Here is a 22902-nt window from a genome sequence, read left to right as displayed (position 1 = left end):
AATCAGGCACATCTTAGATCTAACTGCATTAAGCTGTAAGCTCTCAGAAAGTCATAATCACTATCCTCCTCTTCTTGATCTGCATTAGAGGCACATCCGGCACTCTCAAAGGTAAAAAAATAAAAAATCTCCTCTTAAATCTTTCACTACCTGCTAGGCTCCCAATGGTGGTGATGTCCATGGTATGGCCTCCATCTTCGATGGTATATTCATCAGCAACTGCATGATCGTCAGCATCTACAGTAAGCTTGTCATGGACAGCGCCATCATCGTCGACAACATTGTCATCATCGATGAATTTGTCGATGTCATCAGCAACAGTATCCTTGTCAACGGTATCTTCGCAGTCTACTACGGAGTTCAAATCTTTGTTGTCGACTGTTTCAATGATGTTTCCTAGAAAAATTTATTTTTCTTTGCCACAGGTGAGTCTCTATAGTGCTTAGACTCTGATTTATCAACAGAAGAGGTGGGTGGAAGCACTGTACCAAACATATCAAGCTCAGGAAACTTCAAAAGTCTCCTCTTGTACGCTGCCTTTGTCGAAGTGCTTGGAGGGTTTTTTCTCAGGTAATCTTCCCCTGAAGAGGGGGCATCTCCTTTTGAAGGAGGAATGTTTTATTTTTTCTTGAGGAATAATGCCAACCTCCTTTCTCTATACTTCAGAGTCTTAATGGATAAAGATTTACAAATTTTACATTCCGAAGACTTGTGTCTAGGACACAGACAGTAAATACACTGTCTATGAGAGTCAGTGTAAATGTTCTTGCTGCCACAAGACAACCCGATTTTACAAAGAGATTTCTTCTCCTCGTCAGCCACTGTGACAGCTGATGACAGTTGCCTGTCAGACAAAAAGGTCTCCCAGTCCCAGAGATTATACCAATCTTCCCAAAAAACAACTCACGATTCAGTAGCTGAACATAGGGATGGTTCAGCTCCGGGGCAGACCAAAAGAGATACAATTTAAAGTTTACTGAAAGGTTAAAATAGAGCTGTGACAGGGGACTTCCTCACACATGACTTGCAGTAGAAATGTAAAGCTATGGTGGCCTCTGGAAGGAGCAGGATAATTCAAGCTTCCACATTGGCTTACGTTTGGGTTCTTTCAAATCAGGTGGATGTGTTACTAAACATACTGTGTTGTTTCAGGACTATGGCCTTTGCCATTTTACATTATATTATATATGTTATATGTGTTTTACACTGTATACTGCTATCTTAATGTCTTGGGGATTCCCAGCCTGATGATATGGAATGATTTAAGCATGTGACTATATAAAAGATCCAATGTTGAAGAACGGCAGGTATGAGGACATATTTATTTGATTATGCCTAGGCTTCAATATTGTGGTAACCGCTGCCTCATTTGTTGTTGTTGGGAGATAAGCCAAGTTCCCCACTACTTCATATAGCTTATTCAAAATGGGGATCATCTGGGCTTCATAAGTAGTGGATAAATTGATGGGCAAACTTTCACATCCGGGAGTTTTACCACTTGCTAGTGTATGAACAGCGTACCCCATAACATGTTCAGAGATTCCATCTTCTCAGTTTGCTCTGAGAACTCTAGGGGTAGCTCCACATCAGCTAGGAAATCATCTACAGCCTCCTCACTCTGGTCAACCACTACAGAATATAACGCTGCGTAATACTCCTTTCAAGGAAGTATTGATCTTATCCATACTAGGTTGCCTGTTCCATCTTTAAAGGGGATATGATAACGATGCAGCATTATCTGCTACACAAGCAGTTTACCAGCCTTGTCGCTTTCAGACTGCATTCTTGCTTTATAGGACCCTAAGTTAAGCACCACAGCTTCTCGACATGTCTCCTAACACAGCGTAGTTGTTCTATGTTGTAAGGTTCCACAGCGAAAGTCCCTCCACCTTTTTAAGATCTGAGTCAATAGCTTATTGGGGATAGTATTTGATGTTTATAAGTGAGTTCCAGCGTATGTTAAGTAGACATCACTTAATCTGTATCTTGTTCTCAGTGCCTCTACTACACATCTATCAATCTAGGGGTCGTAGGGGAAGCAAATTGGAAAAAAAAGAAAAAAATGACAAAATGAATCATCTGAGGCAGAAGTCCTATATAGAGAACATGACACAGTGTGCAGGGAACGTTCAGATACTAGCCTAAGGGTAGAGAGTTAACTTAAGTCAGAAGAGAAACATGTTTTTATAAGTGTAAGTTAAAAACTGATGGTGGAATTTTGTACAGGGCATATCAACACCGGGGAGAAAAACTATTTTGCTCAGTGCAACCCTGCCCATCACCAACAGCAGTAGGTGTACCCAGAAATGGATGGAGTGTTCCAGTCCCCGAAGGACCCTGCCTACTTTAAGGTTATAGGGGTTACTGGAGTAGGTGCCATTTGAATCCCAAGATACCGAAAGTGAGCCCTCTCCCGATCAAGCTCAGTCATGGGGAGTTCAGCTGATCACTTCCTTGCCTGTGCAATCAATGTAAACAGTTCTGTCTTCTGTTCATTATTCTGAAGACCCGACTCTGCTCCGAATTCATCCATGAGGTGCAACAGTATAGTAATAGACCGTTGTGGACGGGTGACACCGACAAGCGCGTCATCTGTGTAAAGTGAGGCAATGTGGTTGTTGCCCCCCACTTTGATTCCTCACTCAGCCATGGCGTGGCCAAGACACATTGACAGGCGGCTCCATCGCTAAAGCAAAAAGGAGCAGCGACAGGGGCATCCCTGTCTAATACCACTCTCGATGGAGAATCATTCTGACACCACGGACCTGTGGAAACCTTGCAACCGGACTAGCATAGAGCAGCCTCACTCAAGACAAAAATATCGGTCCAAGTCCCATTCTCTGAAGAACCTCCCAGAGGTACTCCCAATCAAAGGTGTTGAATACTTTTTCGACATCTAAAGCAACCAACGCCGCTTTTATCCCAATATCAGCGACCAAGTGTAAGAAGTGTGACAACCGCTGCAGAATGATGAGGATCCCCCTGCCCCAGCATAAAACTACACTGGTCATTGTGCACTAGATGAGTGACTACACCACGCAGACTCAGTGTAGGAGGCTGGCCGGGTTTGTAGTGGGTACCTAAGGTACTTGCACCTTATACCAGGTCCAGTTATCCCTTATTAGTGAAATGTAGTCAGTGTCTAGAAGCCACGCTCTCTAGGGGTAGTGTGGATGAGCAGCCAAGGCTGAACTAGGAGACATGCAAAGCTCTTGCAATACCACTGTAGTCACACAGTACTTCCACACAAGAAAGACAATACTCAGTGTTACAAAAATAAAGGTACTTTATTTTAGTGACACAAGGCAAAAACATCTTAGAGGCTTTACTCCCTTAGGAGTTAAGTATTATACACAAAATATACACTATTAACCAAAATCAGGTAAGTAAAAAGTCATAGAATAGTGCAAATAGTGAAAATCACCATAGGTTACATATGGGCCTAAGGGGACACAAACAATATACTAAAATAGTGGAATGCGAATGTCTGTTTCCCACCTAGGCAAGAGTAGTTTGTAGAGGGGCGCTGGGAGTGTAAGAAAACACCAAAGGTAAGAAAAGTACCCCACCCCAGAGCCCAGAAAAGCAGGAGTAAAGTACAGCAAGTTTCCTCAGAACACACTAGAAGTTGTGATAAAGAATTATGGAAAAACCAAGCAACACTGCCACACACCAACAATGGATTCCTGGACCAGAAGACCTGTAGAGAGAGGAGACCAAGTCCAAGAACAGCTGAAGAGTCCAGGAAGAACAAGAGCACCTGCTAACCTGGATGAAGGTGCAAAAGTGGATTCTCCAGTTAGGAAAAAAAAGTCAGAAATGCACCAAAGAAGACAGCTGCGGGATCCTGCTTGGTGCAAAAGATGTCCCAAGTCTTATAGAAGAATGCAGGCTGGTTTTCGTCATTGGATTCTGCCAACAAGCCTAGGCTCACGCAAAAGACGCGTTTGGCGGGAGAAGGCGCTACCTGGTCCTGGGGGTCTCAACTCGGACTGAGGAGACAGAGGGGGCTCTCAGCACTTCAGAGAGCTCTCAGAAGACCAGGCAGCACCCACAGGAGTCCCAGGACACTAGAACAAAGGAGTTGCAAATCGCAGTCATCGCAGGACTACACAAAGGGATCCCACGCCGCCAGAGAACAACTCAGGGAGCTGAGCGTCACAGGATAGAGTGCTGGGGACCTGGGCTATGCTGTGCACGAAGGATTTTTTTCAGAAGCGCACAGAAGCCCTTGGAACTGAAAAACACACGGTGCACAGGGGTACTGTCTGGCTCGTGTAGACAAGATCTTACCTCCACCAAATTTGGACAGTTGGACATTTAGACAGTCTGGGTCACTTCGGTTGACCACCTGTGTTCCAGGATCCACGCTCATCGTCAGAAGAGGGGACCCAGAGTACCAGTCATCGCTGCAGAGAGGTGCCTGCTGAAGCAGGTAAGTGACTGTCACTCCAAGTGAGATTCCTTCGTCCTTCTGGTGCAGGAGGAAGATAGGCAGTCCTCGGAGCGTGCACGACCTGGAAACTGTTGCAGTTGCTGCCAGGAGCTGAAGTCACAGAGTTGCAGCAGCCTTTTTGGATATTTTGTTGCAGTTGAAGTGTTCCAGGAACAGTTCTGCCGTTGATCCAATGGTAGAAGGTGAAGCAGAGGTTGCAGAGGATTCCTGCTGGAGTCTTGCAAAACCTAATCTGAGGAAACACCCAGAGGAGAGACCCTAAATAGCCCTGAGAGGGGGATTGGTCACCTAACCAGGTAAGCACCTATCAGGAGGTGTTCTCGGACATCATCTAATGGCACTGACCACCAACCTGAAAACAAGATGGCAGAACCCAGGGACACTCTGGAGGAGCTCTGGGCACCACCCCTGGGGTGGTGATGGACAGGGGAGTGGTGACTCGTTGCCTTTGTCCTGTTTCGTGCCAGAGCAGGGACTTGGGGTCCCTGAACCGGTGTAGACTGGATTATGCAAGGAGGGCACCATATGTGCCCTTCAAAGGATTTCCAGAGGCTCTGGGAGGATACCCCTCCCATGCCTGTAACACCTATTTCCAAAGGGGGAGGGTGTAACACCCCTGTCCCAAAGGAAATGTATTGTTCAGCCTTCCTGGGATTGAGCTGCTCAAGCCCCAGGAGGGCAGAAGCCTGTCTGAGGTGGCAGCAGCTGGGGCAGCAGTGGAAACCTTAGAGAGCTGGTTTGGCAGTAGTGGGGGTCCATGATGGAGCCCCCAGGGTGCATGGAATTGCCCCTCCATACCAGAACTAGATTGGGGGTACAATTTCTCAATCTTAGACACCTCACATGGCCATATTCGGGATTACCATTGTGGAAATACATATATATTTTAACATATATGTAGTGCACGGCTATAATGGTGCCCCTGCAGACACGAAGTCCGGGAAATTGGGCCGGGACAACGTGGGGGCACCTCTGCTAGTGCAGAGGTGCCCTCACACACAGGCACTATGCACCTAACCTTCAGGGTCTGAAGGTTAGATATATAAGTTACTTATTAGTGACATGGTGCAGTAGAAAATGGCTGTGAAATAGTCCTTACACTATTTCACTCAGGCTGCAATGGCAGTCCTGAAGAAGTGTTTGTCTGAGCTCCTTATGGGTGACAAAAGAAAAGCTGCTGCCCATAAGGATCTCCTGGAACCCCAATGCCCTGGCTACCTAGGTACCATATACTAGGGACTTATAAGGGGGGGGGGTCCAGTATGCCAATTTGGAGTGAACTATGTATTCACTAGACTATAGTGACAAATTTGGAAACAGAGAGAGAATAAGCACTGGAGTTCTGATTAACAAGGTTGTAACAACGCAAGCGACCCTCTGCATCCTCAACTGCACTTGAGGCCTCTATTGAGGCTAGTAACTAGGCAACGGTCAGACCCTGTGGTTCCAGCAAATGCTCCGAGCACTCATGTAGCAGAGGGTTCAACTCCGTGCTTGATCCTGGGACTGTAAATTGATCTATCTCAGTCTGCTGAGCACTCCTCTGCGATCTGTCCTTCCCCATGGTGGGTGTCGGGCAGAAGGGCCAACTCAGTGGGTGGTCCACGCACAGGACGGCGCCAGTCACAGGTAGGACCCGCTTGCACTCCCAGGTCCTAAAATGAGTGCAACACGAGCAGCCCCGTAATGTTTAGCAAGAGTTTCCCCTGGGGTCCACTGCATCCACAGACGGAGCAGAGGTTAACCCCAGCAAGGAGCAGAGCCCACCTGCGCCCCTGGCAAAGTGTAGCATGAGCAGTTCAGTGGGCCTTCAGGGGGTGGTCCCTCAGGGGGTCCCCCACGGTAAAATGGAGTAAGAAAGAACCTCAGCAGATGGTGTAGCTGCACATGCCTCTGTTATTCAGTAGTGGGTAGCGACTGTCAGACAGTTAATTTCAAGGGGGCGATCCTCACCAGGCAAGCCAGAGGTCAAATTACCGACCAAAAATAGACCTCTGTCGGGTGGAGGCGGGAGAGACAGAACGTCAGGCAACCCCTGCTGCATGTCCCATCGACACCAGGAGGCGCAGAGAAGGGCCCCTGTGCCAACAGTGCCCTGTCTGGTCTACTGCAGATAGCCTAGCAGGGCCTGATAAGGCAATGAAATGTATACCGGCGTAGGCACGCACGTGCAGGTAAATGTCCAGAAGTAAAACAACTAGGGAGCAGAGTGTCCTTAGGGTTGTGTTTGCTACATAGTCCAAGTTATAGCAAACAAAAGCAACATGTCCCCCCCTGCACTCCCCTCTGGCATTTATCACCCTCAATCCAGACGTATAATGTTTATGGCAGCAAGCGGGCAGAAGTATTACAGGCCTAGAGTGGCCCGGTGCAGAATATGTGTCACTCTTCGGCCGCACCCCTGGTAATCATTCATCAAAACTGTCCAGTCAGGTTATTACCATACCACTGAGAGGTTGGGTTTGGGAGGGGGAGGGAACGGGACGGGACAAATATGGGGATCTGTCGGTAAGCTCTGGCCAGCCGAAGGGATTTAGCTCGGATAGGCCCCAGTATCATCAGAGCAGCTCTGTCTGCTGGCAGCTAGGCCCGTCCCTGCAGGAGAATCTGTTCAGAGTGGCCGGTTGACATGCAGCGTCCAGGCCCTCAAGACAGCCGCCGACAGCACCAAGGGTCGAGGAGACTCCCCCAACACTCACCTCAGCTGCATCGAGTTTCATGTGTGCATTGGGCAGGTACTGCCCACAAGTCCTTTTCGGCAGTCTGGCCTCAACCCACTGAGAGCACAGGCCACACACCCGGGTCGAGTCACTTCAGGGTGGAACCGTGCTGGTCGGATCCAGCTTTAAAACGGCACGCTGGAATCCCCTCCGGACGGATCACCTCCTGTAAATGGGCCCATAGGGGCAGGAGAAAGAAGTGCAGAATTCCGGGTAGGGTGACCACCTGGCATTGAGGCAAATTCTGGACAGGACTGTAAAAAATTCAGGACAAAGGGTCAAAATTCAGGACAAAAATTCAGGACAAAGGGTCAAAATTCAGGACAAAAATTCAAGAACAAACGTCAGTTTTACAGACACACGCAAGAGAGGCCATGCCTCACTATGTTGTCAGTGCATCTATGTACTCTTTTTCAACATAGCACTATTTATTCACTGTGGACCTTTTGTGATTGCCTCCTGGTGTGCTACAGACAGGTGTCACATTACGTCCTTGTTCAGTAGTAAATTAATGCCCTTCACGGCAAGGCCATCACCCCTACCCACATCTACCTGATCTTTCCTGAAGAGAAAGTAACAGCAACATTTTGATTATGTTTCTGAACATTTCAAAACCCATGGCAAACAGTTTGGGAAACATTAAGGTAATTAACCTTATGCTAGTTTAAACAAATTGAACAAAAACATCTGGCTTACCGCAACCGCCCATGGACTTTCAACCTATTTTTTTTTAAAGAGGCAGGGCAGATGGTGTGGGTGACAGTCTCACACCTAATGACAGGATGTGATGTACCCATAACTTGTCTGTAGTCTCACTGCACTAGAGTGTATGTTTGGGACTCTACATTTATCTCAGAAATGGGAGCCCGGACTACCAATCAAAGATAATAAAAGAGTAGGATGAAATCGAGATCAAACGGGAGATCCACGGCAAGTAATTCAAAGGGTTGTTGCTAACAACTGGATGAATAAAGAAGAGAAGAACAAGGTGGGACAATTCCTAAAATCAGACAAGATGGGTCCACCAAGACTATTTGAAGGTATTGGGTACCTGGGGAGTTGTCTGCACACAGGGGCGAAACAGAAGGGGCACTGTCAAGTGGTTGAATAATCAACACCCATACACCTTGGCAAACTCTTCTGGTGCAATGGTTCGCTGTTGATGCTTGTGAAGGGTGAGCAGGGGCCAGACCCCTTGCAAGGTTGTGCAAGGCAATTGCCCGCTTAGTCCATGTCTTTATATGGTTTTGAAATTGAGCAAAACCCAAACTAGAGATCTGGGTTATCCCTAAGTGTCAAGTACACATACAATCTTCAAAATATTTGGGATGTAAATTGCACAAACATAATTTACAAATTTTAAAATTTAATTAGTGTTTCATTAACATATGGCACTGTTTTCGCCTTCATACACAATTAGACCTCAGATTGAACTGGGAACAAGTTACCTTTTGATACCTAGTGATTAATATCTACCATTCTTACACTAATTTCCAGGATGAAAATCTCGGCAGAGCGAACGGTCCCTCCAAGCCCAGTTTGCTTTTTGGTCTTCTCTTCTGCTTTCTGTAGAGGCCATGTGGCACTAGCGAAGATGGTGTGCTACCCCAATGATAGTATTATTTTGCAAACCTTCCCCTGCTCGTCCTTCATTCCTTCTTCAGACAGGCCACACATCTGATTTGGTCGCTGCGGCGCCATCGGGAGCTCTTTCCACTCTAAAGCTAACTGTGACTGCGGGTGGATTAGATCTTCTGGACTTAGAATGCTTTTATTCAGCTGCAGATGTCCAATGGGTGGCTCACTGGCTTTCTGCCCACCTCCCTGCATGAGATGGGGTTTACCAGTAAAGACTTTTAAGGAAGGCTTAATGCACTGCTCATCGTTTCCTACTGACCATTCTATGGATCACCATCCGGGGTTATCATGCATGGCTTTCTCTTGCCTTGCCAGAACCTGTAAACTCACTGACACGAAGAAACCCTATGCTCCTGCACTACCTTTGCTAAGCCTTCCCACTCGCACAGGATGGCTGTGCTCAGAGCAACTCTATCAGTGGCATGTTGCAGGTGTCTTAAAATTGGGGACTTTGTTTCTGAACAGTGAGCTACTAAATTTCCAAACCCTTGTGGCAGACTACCATCTTCACCCCGGTCAACTCCTTACTTACAACCACCTTAAATAATCATTAAATGCCCTATTTCATGTCTGCTACCTAGCACTAACCCTACAAGAGGTGTGCCAGAGGCTCTGTACCATAGGAAATGGTGGCAAACTGATAGAATGGGTGTACAGACCTATCCTGCAACATGGAAACCACTCCAGGTCTTCTTGTCATACTACCTGGGTGATTGATGTAGCCAAACCTCTGCAAGATATGGTCTAAAATACTGGACTTTCCCCACAAAGTATCCCACAGCTGTCACTTTAAGTAAATTCATAGTGCTTCCTTGTGAATGCATTCTGCCCGTTGCTTGCCATTGGCCTTGTTGTTTGTAACTCACAATTTGTTGCTTTCAATTTGCTGGCTTTATTTGTTTTAGGCCATGCAGCTTGAATTTGTCCCTTCCCTTGCCAAAACCTTATTTACAGTATCCTGCCGAGTGCTCCCTGTTTCTGTAAACAGGCCTGTAAATCTTGTTCTTATCTCATCATATTTGCTGTGCATTCAAAGAACAAAGTCAAATGTCAGGCTCTGTCTTCGGTGGGAACTTAGTGTTTACTTTCCTTTCTCTGACTTCAAAGTGAGAGGATTTATGCAACAATCTTGCTGGATACTGGGGTTAGGAAAGAGTTTTTTCTATCACATGACAACATTTAAATAGACTTCAGAATATATCAGAATTGCACCCTACTCTGTATCACTCCACTTTATGCCACTCCATGCCACTGTTCTCTTCTCCATTCGGAACCACTCTACATTATGTCACTGATCTCTATGCTACTTCACACTATGCCTCTCTACTCTACTCTGTACTACTCTACTCTAAGCCACTGCACTTTGCGCCTCTCTACACCACTGCGCTCTGCTCGTCTGCACGCCATACCACTCCAGTCTAGGCGAACGAGTTACTTACCTTCGGTAACGACTTTTCTGGTGGATACATTAGCTACCTGTGGATTCCTCACCTAATGAATACTCCCATGGCGCCAGCATTCAACGGAAATCTTCTTCCTAGTCTCTGCACATCGACGAGGACGTCACTCTAGCCCACGCAACGCCGTCTGACGTCATACAGACAATAAGAGGTCCTCGACGACGTGCCGACATCAGTACCAACATTTTTTTACGTGCATGAGAACAACAACCCAATGCAATGAAAGAGCAAGGCAACATCCCATAACATTGTAAAATACACAACATTGCAATAAAATGGCTGTAAATTTAATATAACTTTTTTTTTTTTTTTTTCTTTTTTTTTTTAAACCAACAAATATATGCAAATCATGTATATACACAAAGATATATACATATATATATATACATATAAATATACACAAGTATCCATATATACAACATCTATTGCAACCTTGAATACCAAGAGGAGCGCACTCAAGGATTACTTGGTAAGACCAGAAAGGCAACGGGGAGGCGGGTGGGACCGTGAGGAATCCACAGGTAGCTAATGTATCCACCAGAAAAGTCGTTACCGAAGGTAAGTAACTCGTTCTTCTGATGGATACAACTACCTGTGGATTCCTCACCTAATGAATAGAGTCCCAAAGCAGTACCACTCCCGGTGGAGGGTGCCTGTATGGTCAAACCAAGAAATCCTGCAGCACTGACCGTGCAAAATGGCCTTCCCTTCTGACCTCAGAGTCCAAACAGTAATGTTTCGCAAAAGTGTGAAGGGACGACCAAGTTGCGGCCTTGCAGATGTCGACCACAGGAACACCTCTGGCCAAGGCCGTAGTGGCCGACTTAGCTCTGGTGGAATGAGCTCTAATGCCATCAGGAGGATCCTTCTTTGCCAAAGAGTAACAGATTTTAATGCAAAGAACAACCCACCTGGAGAGTGTTCTCTTGTGGACTGCCTTTCCTCTCCTCTTGCCCACGTATCCGATGAACAGCTGATCCTCCAGCCTGAAATCCCTCGTTCTATCAATGAAGAAGCTCAACGCCCTCTTTGGGTCCAATCGATGTAGTCTCTCTTCCTCCTTTGAAGGATGAGGCGGAGGATAGAACGTGGACAAAGTAATTGTCTGGGCCAAATGGAAGGGTGAAACAACCTTCGGGAGGAAAGCAACCTTGGTCCTCAACACCACCTTATCCCCATAAAAAGTTGTATAAGGGGGTTTTACCGATAAGGCCTGCAACTCACTCACTCTCCTTGCAGATGTTATAGCCACCAGGAAGACTGTTTTAATAACCAAATACCTTAATGGGCAAGAATGCATAGGCTCAAAAGGGGACCCCATAAGGAAAGTGAGGACCAAGGACAAATCCCATTGAGGCATCACGAATGGTTTTGGAGGATATTTATTTAGAAGACCTTTCAAGAATCTGAGAACAATAGGGGATTTAAATAACGATGGTTGATCTGGAAGACAAATGAAGGCTGACAGGGCAGACAAATAACCTTTAATGGTAGCCACTGCACAACCTTTCTGCGCTAGAGACAGAGCAAAAGACAAAACATCTAACAGATGAGCATGTAAGGGATCAATCTGTCTCTCTCCACACCATATAACAAATTTAGACCACCTATTAGCGTAGATAGATTTAGTGGAGTGTCGCCTGGCCGCTAATATAACATCCACTACATCAGGCGGGAGAGAGAAGGAACTCAGGTTGCCCCGTTCAATCTCCAGGCATGTAGGTGTAGACTCTGGAGGTTGGGGTGTAAAACCTGCCCCTGCGACTGCGAGAGGAGGTCTGCCCTGAAAGGGAGACGGAGCGGAGGGCACAGCGGGAGTTGGAGAAGGTCGGAGTACCACACCCTCCTTGGCCAATCCGGAGCTATTAAGATGACTTGAGCCCGGTCTTGGCGAATCTTCCTCAACACTCGAGGAATCAAGGGTATGGGGGGAAACGTGTAAAGCAACTGGTCGCACCAGGTTATCAGAAACGCGTCCCCCAATGCTCCCTGCACCGGATACTGGAGGCTGCAGAATAACGGACAATGCGCGTTCTCCCGAGTGGCAAACAGATCTATCCGAGGAAACCCCCACATCTGGAAGATTAAACGGACTTGATCTGGATGGAGACGACACTCGTGGTCGGCCGAGAATTGGTGACTGAGACTGTCCGCACGTACATTCAAGACCCCGGCCAGATGATTTGCTACCAAGCAAATCTGATGGTCCTTTGCCCAGGACCATAGTCGAAGAGCTTCTCTGCAGAGAAGGTACGACCCTACTCCTCCCTGTTTGTTTATGTACCACATCGTGGTAGTATTGTCCGTCAGGACCTGTACCGACTGACCACGAAGGGAAGGGAGGAAGGCCTTGAGAGCCAGACGTACAGCCCGCAACTCTAACAGATTGATATGAAACATCTGTTCCTCTGGAGACCAAAGTCCTTTGATCTCCAGATCCCCCAGATGAGCTCCCCACCCTAGAGTGGAAGCATCCGTTATGACCGTGGCCACTGGTGGCGAGTGCGAGAACGGCTTTCCTTGTGAAAGATTGTTGCTCGCAATCCACCACTTCAAGTCCACAGCAGCATCTCTGGAGATCTTGACCGCACCTTCTAGATCTCCCTTGTGTTGAGACCACTGCCTTCGGAAGCACCACTGAAGAGCCCTCATGTGCCAGCGAGCATGCGTGACCAACAGTATGCAGGAGGCAAACAGACCGAGCAGACGAAGGACCTTGAGGACTGGAACTACCGCTCCATTTCGAAACATTGGAACCAATTCCTGTATATCTTGAACCCGCTGAGGCGGAGGAAAGGCTCGATTCAATGTTGTATCCAGTACTGCCCCTATGAACAGGAGGCGCCGAGAGGGCTCCAGGTGAGATTTGGGCACGTTCACCGAAAAGCCCAGGTCGAACAACAACTGGGTTGTTGACTGCAGATGATACGACACAAGCTCCGGGGACTTGGCTTTGATCAACCAGTCGTCCAAGTAAGGGAATACTGCTATCCCCTTCCTTCTGAGCTCTCCCGCAACCACTGACATCACCTTCGTGAAGACTCGAGGTGCTGAAGTAAGACCAAACGGGAGGACCGCAAACTGATAGTGCTGCGACCCTACCACAAACCGGAGATACTTCCTGTGCGACTTGAGTATCGGGATATGAAAATAAGCATCCTGTAAGTCGACAGACACCATCCAATCTTCTTTGTTCAACGCCAAAAGCACCTGTGCTAGGGTCAGCATCTTGAACTTTTCCTGATTGAGGAGCCAATTCAAGATCCTCAGATCCAGGATCGGTCTCAACCGACCATCTTTCTTGGGAATCAGGAAATACCTTGAGTAACAACCTTGACCCCTTCCCTGCTCTGGAACCAACTCCACTGCGCCCTTTGAAAGGAGGACTTGAACCTCCTGTTCTAGCAACAGGAGATGTTCTTCTGAACAATAAGATGGGCGGGGCGGGAGAGGGGGCGGAAACTCCCGAAAGGGAAGGGTGTAGCCTTTCTCCACAATACTGATAACCCAAGTGTCCGTTGTAATAGTCTCCCACTTGTGGAGAAAATACCGTAATCTTCCCCCTACAGGAGAGGAGTGAGTGGGAAATGGTGAAAGCCTAAGGCTGCTTTCCCTGCTGCACCCCTCCAGAGGACGAGGAAGAGGCAGAGTGCTGTTGAGAGGCTCCTCTGGTGCGGGCCCTACCTCTCCCTCTAAATGATCTATAGGGGTGAGAGGAGGCGGCTTGCTGGAACCTCCCCCGAAAGGAAGAGGAGGAAGAGCCACGCCCAAATCCACGAAACCTCCTGAAACATCTGGAAGAGGCAGAGGAAGAAGGAGCTTGCAGCCCTAACGATTTGGCTGTGGCCCTGCTCTCTTTAAATCGCTCCAAGGCCGAATCTGCCTTTGCTCCAAACAGTTTGTCCCCATCAAACGGGAGGTCTAATTGGGTCGACTGTACATCCGCAGAAAACCCTGAATTACGGAGCCAGGCCTGTCTCCTTGCCACCACAGCCGTGCCCATCGCCCTAGCCACCGAGTCGGTCGTGTCCAGTCCAGACTGGATAATCTGGGTTGCGGCTGCCTGGGCGTCTGAGACAAAATCCAAGAGTCCCTGGGGAAGCTCCGTAAAAGAAGATGAAATATCATCCATAAGAGCATGGACATATCTCCCCAGAATGCAAGTTGCGTTGGTGGCCTTCAACGCCAAACTGCAAGAAGAAAATATTTTCTTGGATTGCGCATCCAGTTTTTTGGAGTCCCTGTCTCCTGGCACCGTCGGGAAGGATCCAGGCGCTGATTTTGAAGAACAGGAGGCTTGTACCACCAAGCTCTCCGGCGTAGGGTGTCTTGAAAGAAAGCCAGGATCAGATGGTGCAGTCCGATATCTCCTGGCCACAGCCCTATGAACTGCCGAGGAAGATACATTCTTCCACACCTCCAACACCGGATCAAGCAAAGCCTCATTAAACGGCAAGAGAGGCTCCGCTGCAGCAGAGGCCGGATGCAGCACCTCCGTTAATAAATTCTGCTTCGCCTCTGCCACCGGCAAAGGCAGGCCCAGAAAATTAGCCGCCTTCCTCACCACCGCGTGAAAGGAAGCAGCCTCCTCCGTATACTCCCCTGGAGATGAAAGGTTCCACTCAGGGGAAGTATCCAGCCCACTGGCCGTATCCAGACCATGCAGTCCATCACCCGAGTCCTCAACCTCTCCTTCCTCCAGGACTCGCTGGTACTCCTGCTCTTCCAACAGACGGAGAGCACGCCTCCTTGAATGTAGTCTCTGCTCAATGCGCGGAGTCGACATGGCCTCTGCCGAAGTCGATCGGCGCCGATCTCCAGAAGCATCCGACGCCACATCCGGCGCCACAGACAGCTTCGGCGCCGATGAAGGAACAGGACAAAGGGATCTTGGAGCCGATGGACCCACCGGAGTCACAGGACGAAATCCCGACGTCGACCGGATGGAAACATCCGGAGCCAATCCCTCTGAAGCCACCGGCGCCGACACCGGCGCCGAGCCCACATTCCCAAAAGGGAGAAAGGGCATAAAGGGTGCCGGCCGAAGAGGCGCAGGATCACCCAATGAAAAGGCCAAAGGCCCCGAAGGACCAGCCGGAGCACCTCCTGGAGCCATCTGCTGAAAGATGGTATACATCGCATTCAGAAATGCGGTACTATCGGCTCCAGGGGCTGGAAAAGCCGGATACTGGGGTGCCTGGATCGAAGGCGACCCCGACGCCGGCCTCGACGTCCGCGACGCCGGAGACATCACAAGAGGCTGCATCACCTCAACCACAGACGCTTGTCCAGGCGAAGTCGGTGACGCCGGAGAGGGTAACGGCGTCGATGGATGCGGCGTGACCGTGGGACTGACCTCCCAAGTCCTCCGACGTCGAGCCGAAGGCGACCTCGAACGAGTCTCCTTGCTTGAATGACGCCGTGAATCTCTACGGCGCCGGGAGTCTCGATGACGCCGATGAGACCTTGGCGAGGAAGACTTCTTGTGATGTTTTTCCTTTCTCTTCGACTTCGCCAGGAATAATTTAGCCTCTCGTTCCTTGAGGGCCTTCGGATTCATGTGCTGACATGAATCGCAAGTCACAACGTCGTGATCGGAGCTCAAGCACCAGAGACAGTCGGAGTGAGGATCTGTAACGGACATCTTGCCCCCACACTCTCGACAGGGCTTGAAACCCGACTTTCTCTGAGACATTGTTACCGCAGAGAAGAACTACGCAGCAGAAAACACACTGTAACCACTAAAGTAACAGTAGCTCCCTCGAAGATAACCGTTTCGAATGCACGGAAAAAAGGAAACTGACGTCGGCACGTCGTCGAGGACCTCTTATTGTCTGTATGACGTCAGACGGCGTCGCGTGGGCTAGAGTGACGTCCTCGTCGACGTGCAGAGACTAGGAAGAAGATTTCCGTTGAATGCTGGCGCCATGGGAGTATTCATTAGGTGAGGAATCCACAGGTAGTTGTATCCATCAGAAAACACCAATAGAATCCGCACAACTCCACTCTCTGCCACTCTGCAACGCTGCACTGTACGCCACTGCACTCTAAGCTAATACACTTTACTCTGTAACACTCAACTCTATGCCCCTGCACTCTACATCAATACACTGTACATCATTCTAATCTACTCTGCACCTCTGCACTCTATGCCACGGCACTCTACACTACTTTACTCTATGCCATCACACTCTATGCCACTTTATGCAACTCCACTCTAACCTGCACGACTCCACTCTAAGCCACCTCACTCTACTGTGAAATAATCTACTTTATGCCACTGCACTCTGTGCCACTGCACTCTACCCTGCACCTCTCCACTCTATGCAACTGCACTCTACTCTGAAACAATCTATTCTACGCCCCTGTACTCTATACCACTCTGACCACTGCACTCTAGTTCAATGCACTCTACACCACTGCAAGCTGACTCTCTGCAACACTGCTCTGGTCGCCACTATACTCTACACCACTCTGCCCTGTACTACTGCATTTTGCACCAATATACTCTATTCCACTGCATTGTATGCCACTCTACTCTGCCCAATGCCACTCTATGCTACTGCACTCCACTGCCCTTTACTCTGCACCACTGTACTCTATGCCACTGTTCTCTGTACCACTCTACACCACTGCACTGACACTCTACTCTGCAACTCTGCACTCTACACCACTCTACTCTATGCCACTGCACTCTAGGCACTATACTCTACACCACTCTACTCTGCACCACTCTACACCACTACACTCTATGCCACATGAGTCTACTCTGCACTCTGACACCACTCTGCATTACTGTGCTCTCTGCTACTCTATTGTATGCCACTCTACTCCACTGCACTCTATGTAACTCTACCCCATGCCACTCTATGCCACTGCACTCTGCGCCAATGCACTCTAAACAACTGCACTGTACGCCACTGCCCTCTACTCTGTAGCACTGTACTCTACGCCACTGCTCTGTGCCACTCTACTCCACTCTACATCACTGCACTGACACTCTACTCTGCAGTGTTGCACTCTCCACCACCATACTATACACCAATGTACTATGTACTACTGCATTCTATGCCACTGCACTCTATGACATTCTACTCTGCATCACTCCACTCTACAGCACTTTGCCCTACTCTGCACCACTCTACACTACACCACTGCACTCCCTGCAATGTGAGTCTACTCTGCAATCTATGCCACTGCACCACTCTACACTACTGCTCTCTCTGCTACTCTGTTGTATGCCACTCTACTCCACTGCACTCTATGCCACTCTACTCTGTCCATTGCCACTGCACTCTAAACCACTGCACTCTACAATAATGCACTCTAAACAACTGCACTGTACCCCACTGCACTGTACTTTGCACCACTGGGCTCTACGCCACTGCTCCTATGCTAGTCTACTCCACTTCACACCACTATGCCACTAGCTTTAAGCCATGCTGAACAGCAGCTACTCTGGTGTATAACATGGCTAATGGCTAAAACACATTAGCAAAGCCATTAACTCTTTCGTAGATGAGACCTATTGGCTTTGCCAATGTTTGTTAGTACTATGAGGTACCGTGGTACCTGAAAGAACTGTGAAAAATACAATTACATCATAATAAAAGCTGCTACAAAATGCGGAAATACATTTCGGTTAAATAAATAAAAAGTGCTTCTCAAATACAGATTTGAATAATATACAGTTTATACCTAGTGATAAAAAAAATTATAACACTCCATTAAAACCACACACTCCACAGCTCACCTTGGAACACCATTACAATACCTCTCTGAAAAAAATATCTTTGCCACCAGAAAACTTCAAGTGACTCCTTTTAGTAAAGTCAATGCAGGTTTTCAAGCCCCTTTGTATTTGCAGATTTACCAGTTGCCCACATTTGCATGTGTTTAGGGAAGGAGACCCCCTGGCAAGAAGGCCTATTCTTATCTGTCTGCCCCTCCCTCCCTCAGAGCACAGGAGACCCCCTGCCTTCCAGCCCAGCTGGGGAAACTCCTCTGCCCGTAATTTCGCCCTCCCTCCGTTGCCCTTTAGGTGAAAGCTAAAATTACGGACAAATGCCGTCTGTTAAAGCTTTCATCACGGACAACTGACAGCAGGGCGAAATTACGGACAGTCCGTGAAATTTACGGACGGGTGGTCACCCTATGGGCAGGTGACACAGAGCATACAGGATTAAGCCGTCATCTTGTCATGCAGGTCATGCCCCCATCTGAAAAGAAAATTGAGTTCACAGGTATTAGGTTTCTATTGTCTCTTGCTTAACAGACATCTTTGGATGACGGGGATCCTACAAGCAGGACTGCAGAGACCCAGACTGACCATTTCAAGAGTTGCACCAAAGAACTGTGGTCCCTTGTCATGTGTAAAGTAGTACACACAATTTTGTACAAGACAACTATACAATTCCTACTCAAGCAGGCCATGAACTCTCCGGATGAAGGAGTATCTCTGATAATTATAGACAAGCTTTCCTTGGGTATTGCTTCTCCTGCTAAAAATCCCTGAGTCCCCCTGAAACATACAGTACTGCCGACAAGCCAGAAATAAGGCTTTTAAAGCTACCATAAAGAATAAAAACACCTGCATGCTAATATCGAAATAAACTGAATGAGCCTTAACCATTTTCTTTTGTTGTATTACAGTTTGTTAGTAATAAGCCACGATACCAGCTCTGCTGGCATTGCTAATGACGATTTGCAACTGAAATCCAAGGTAAATTTCTTTACCATGCAAAATAAAACATAAAAGTACAACTGTTTAAAAGGGTATCGCTCAGTAGAATTTTTGGGGCTGCAGCATCAATCTTACTGTAAAGAGAACCCAATGGTCACAGTAAGCTTTTAATTGGCCCTTTAGCAGTTTGTTGGCATTTACTTAAATTGGCAAACAATGTCGCTGAGCATCAAGAGCCACGCAAATAATCAATCATTACAAAACACCAGCTTGCATGAACAAAATCAAAGGGTGTTGAATTTCTAACCTGCTTCAAAGTCACTGTCGGATCCTGAACCACTGCTAGTGCCGGCACTGTTAGAAGAGCTCGAAGAACTGTCACTACTGCTGCTTTCACTAAGTCTCCTTGAGCCTCTAAATGCAGTGGGTGCAGCATGGATTTCAGCTGGAAAACAAATAAATTATTTAAAAATCTTAATAAAAACACCGACATATATTGCATATATTAACTTACTTTTGACCTTATCCTTTGTAATTGATGCAGAATTTCCAACATCACTCCGTTGTTTTTCAAGCAATTTATTTTTCTGCAATTGAACTTCTTCCTTGGACTTTGGTAATTTCTCAGCTGCGGGATAAAATACAACACCCAAGAGTACAGTAATAATTCAACTGAAACAAATGATTAGACACATAGGCCCTCATTACGTACATGGCAGTCTGGACCACCATGCCGGGAGTGGCGGAAATTGCCCCCAACGGCATGGCGGTCCAGACCGCCATATAATGAACTTGGCTGAAGAGCCACGTTTAAAAATGCTGCCACAGCCAGGCTTCCGCCACCAGGCAGCAGCGGCGTTTCTGATCCGACTGGGCAGCGCTGCAACCACCAGGGAAAGGCTGGAGGAATGAGTGACTCGGGGCCCCTGCACTGCCCATGCACTTAGCATGGGCAGTGCAGGGGCTCCCATGCACAGCCCCGTTGTGCATTTCACTGCCCGATTTACGTGCAGTGAAATGCGCGACGGGTGCTGCTGCACCCGCAGCACTGCTACATTGCCGTCGGCTCAATTTGGAGCTGGCATCAATGTTCAGGCCCTGAATCCAGCTGGGCTGGCTGTTGGAAACACTGTTTCTGCCCGCCGGCGGTCTTCTGTTGACCATCAGCGCCGATCTCGGTGGGTTTTACAGCCGAGATCGTAATGACCCCCATAATGTTAATAGCATTAGAGTAATAATCTAACCCGTTCTTCTTTATCCCGCCTCGCAGGAAAAATAAATATGACAACGCGGCACTCACCACTGGGTTTTCTTGGTCTTTTTCTTAAACAGATCATAACATATCTCTCTAGTTCCCGTAGAGTTGATGCTTTTAAGGTTTCAAAGTCTATTTCTAGCTCATTGGGATCCGAGTCTTTGAGTGATGGTTCTCTTGACTGTATTATATGCACAAGTCGACCAAGTTTGTCGCCAGGTAGTTTATTGATATCCAAACTTAGCTGCCTCTTCTCATCATAATTCATAGGTTTGGCATTATCCTCTTTATCTACGTCACATGCAACAGAATCGACTGGGGTATTTTTCTTTGACTCGCTGTTATAAAGAAACAAAACAAATACATTTATGTACTCTTTACCATTGATAATTTCTCGGTATTACAGGGCACGTGCAACAAAGTAAGAAACTGCCAGACAAAAGGCTAAACTCTTATCAGGGAAAAAGTCATGAAGCAACTTTAGTGGCCAGGTTACTTGCATGCAAATCCGGATCCCCAAACAGATTGGTCTAGAAAACATATTTCATTTTGAAATTCCTACAAGTAATATGAAAGCAGGTAAAAAGACAGCTGAATGTACTTCTTAGGTTTATTACAAGCTGTTTGCAATAATACTTTATCAACAGATAAGCAATTAGCATTGTTTGCAATTCGCAATGTTTTATGTGCGACCTTGCAGTTAATTCATCAGAGGTTTACAGGTCCTAATAGGAATTCAAGAGCACACCCAGGGCTTTATAATCTGTTCCCTTTATCATGTTATCATTAAAAACCAGGTTGAGTTAGATCAGAACAAGACCACCACCATGTCTCAAAATGGGACCTTCGAATAGCCTTACCTGAGGAGAATACCTGAAAGGGGAGCAGGCATGGACGTCACTTCGGGGTCGCAGATGCGACCACTGGCTTGCCCTTTGCCACCGCTGGATTTACCTCTGCAGCCCCTGACTTTAAAGATGGCAAATTAAGTGTCATAAGCACAGTGGCAGCTCGTCTTTATGGACGCTAGTTGGACCTCCGCTGTGTTTTGTCATTTTATTACACGAATAGTGAATAATAACATTTTCACTATTAGTGTAACAAAAATTGAGTACAATTAGCTGGAATATGTCCTGCCATGACAGCCCAGGTAAGTAAAAATGCTTTTAAATGTACGTTGTGTGCTTGCCTGTGGGTGAAAGTGAGTTTATATGAGAGAGAGAGTGTATGTAAGTATGCATTTGTGCATATTCATAATGTGTGTGTGTGTGTGAGAGAGAGAGAAAGTGGAGGTCAAAGGGCATGTGGTGTCACCTCCTCTGCCCCAGGCATTTCGCTGAATTGACATCCATGGAGGAAGGCGTGGGGCCGAGCTACTAGAAGATACGTTTCAGTAAGATTTGAGTATGGGAAAAGCTGGTAATACTCTTTAGGTTGTGTAACGTCCATGGCACTTTGGTATTTCTCACAAATAAGATCTTGAAGTTTTACATCTTATTAAATTATACAACGATGAACGCAATGTTCATAGTTCTGAATGTACTCCTCAGTTGAACACTATTCTGTTGAGTAATCATAGTTAGTAATGACTCAAACATCCTACACAGTTCTCAGAATTCACTGTCAAAGCAGAAATCACTGCTTCTTCCTTGTGTACAAACAATCACGCGGACATATCACTGATGGCTTACCACTATCTTACAAAATTTTAAATAACTCAAGGGTCAATTTCAGAACTCTTTTGATTGTTTCAACAACATAGAAATCTTGCACACAAAAGGCCTCTCGTACACCCCCATGCCGGACATGCTGAACTAGAAGCAGGTATGTTTGTAGTGTAATGTCTCATTCGAAGCAACTTGAGACTAGACCTGAGGAGCGGTGTTAGGGTACTTCAAGGAGATACATCAGTAGTTCAGGTACTGCTAGGGGCTTCACACAACCCTGTCAATAAGGCTTTGTATTGTTCTAGATTTTGGACAGTTATTGTCCCAGAGAGGATTTTAAACTCTTCTAGTTCCCCAATACGCAATGGACAAAAAGTGTATAATTTGTTGAATGCATTACTACTTGTACTGGAGTGTACAGTTTTTTTGTGATGTCACTAGAGTGAGCGAGCAGCGAGCTCACAGAGCCGAGAGGAGTAGAGCCAGAGAGGCAAAGAAAAAGGCTGCCGACTGCCGAGACCGCTGAACACAGCACATCACGCATTGCAGCACAATGCTGGGGTTGTTAGCAGGTCCTGCACAAATGGAGGTCCCCGTGGTGGGCCCAGCGAGCCTGCAGAAGCAGCCTGGATGCACGTGCAGCGACAAGCGTGAAATCCTTGCTACCTTCTTCCTCCTCCTTCGGCAGCCGGCACTGCACTGAACTGTGCTCTCCCAACCACACCAAGTGTACTCTCACATTGTGGAGGGGGTTGAAGGAGTGCAGCGAGTAGCTGAGGGAGCTGGTTACTGCAGGCTCGCTGCAGGCAGTGCACCACTGCGGAGAGGGCTGGCTGAGATCTGTCAAGGCTCGTCAGCTGGTGGCTTGGGTGCACCTTGTGGGCAGTCTCCAGACAGGGATCTGGTTTTCGTCAGGAAATTTGTCTGGTCATCCATTCTTTTGGCCTTGACAAAGTAGGCGTTCAGGAGTCTGCTTCGGCAGCCTTTAGCGGCATTTAAGCCATGGCTTCAACTTACACTGTT

General features: G+C 47.4%; 1 protein-coding gene across 2 annotated transcripts in view; it reads right to left on the bottom strand.

Moving 5' to 3' along the window:
• The window catches only part of LOC138293239 (bromodomain testis-specific protein-like), a 1110548-nt gene that overhangs the window by 108851 nt on the left and 978795 nt on the right, over window positions 1-22902 (bottom strand). For both annotated transcript variants that reach the window (XM_069232347.1, XM_069232348.1), the window contains exons 10-12: window positions 20258-20550; window positions 19472-19585; window positions 19265-19402 (exon numbers count right to left, since the gene is read on the bottom strand). In XM_069232347.1, coding sequence (XP_069088448.1) covers window positions 19265-19402; window positions 19472-19585; window positions 20258-20550 — 545 coding nt within the window. The remainder of the gene's footprint in view (window positions 1-19264; window positions 19403-19471; window positions 19586-20257; window positions 20551-22902) is intronic.

Source organism: Pleurodeles waltl, chromosome 4_2, assembly GCF_031143425.1.
Source record: "Pleurodeles waltl isolate 20211129_DDA chromosome 4_2, aPleWal1.hap1.20221129, whole genome shotgun sequence".
NCBI classification, from domain to species: Eukaryota; Metazoa; Chordata; class Amphibia; order Caudata; family Salamandridae; genus Pleurodeles; species Pleurodeles waltl.
Note: the sequence above shows the minus strand (reverse complement) of the source record. Positions and strands in the feature narration are given on the sequence as shown.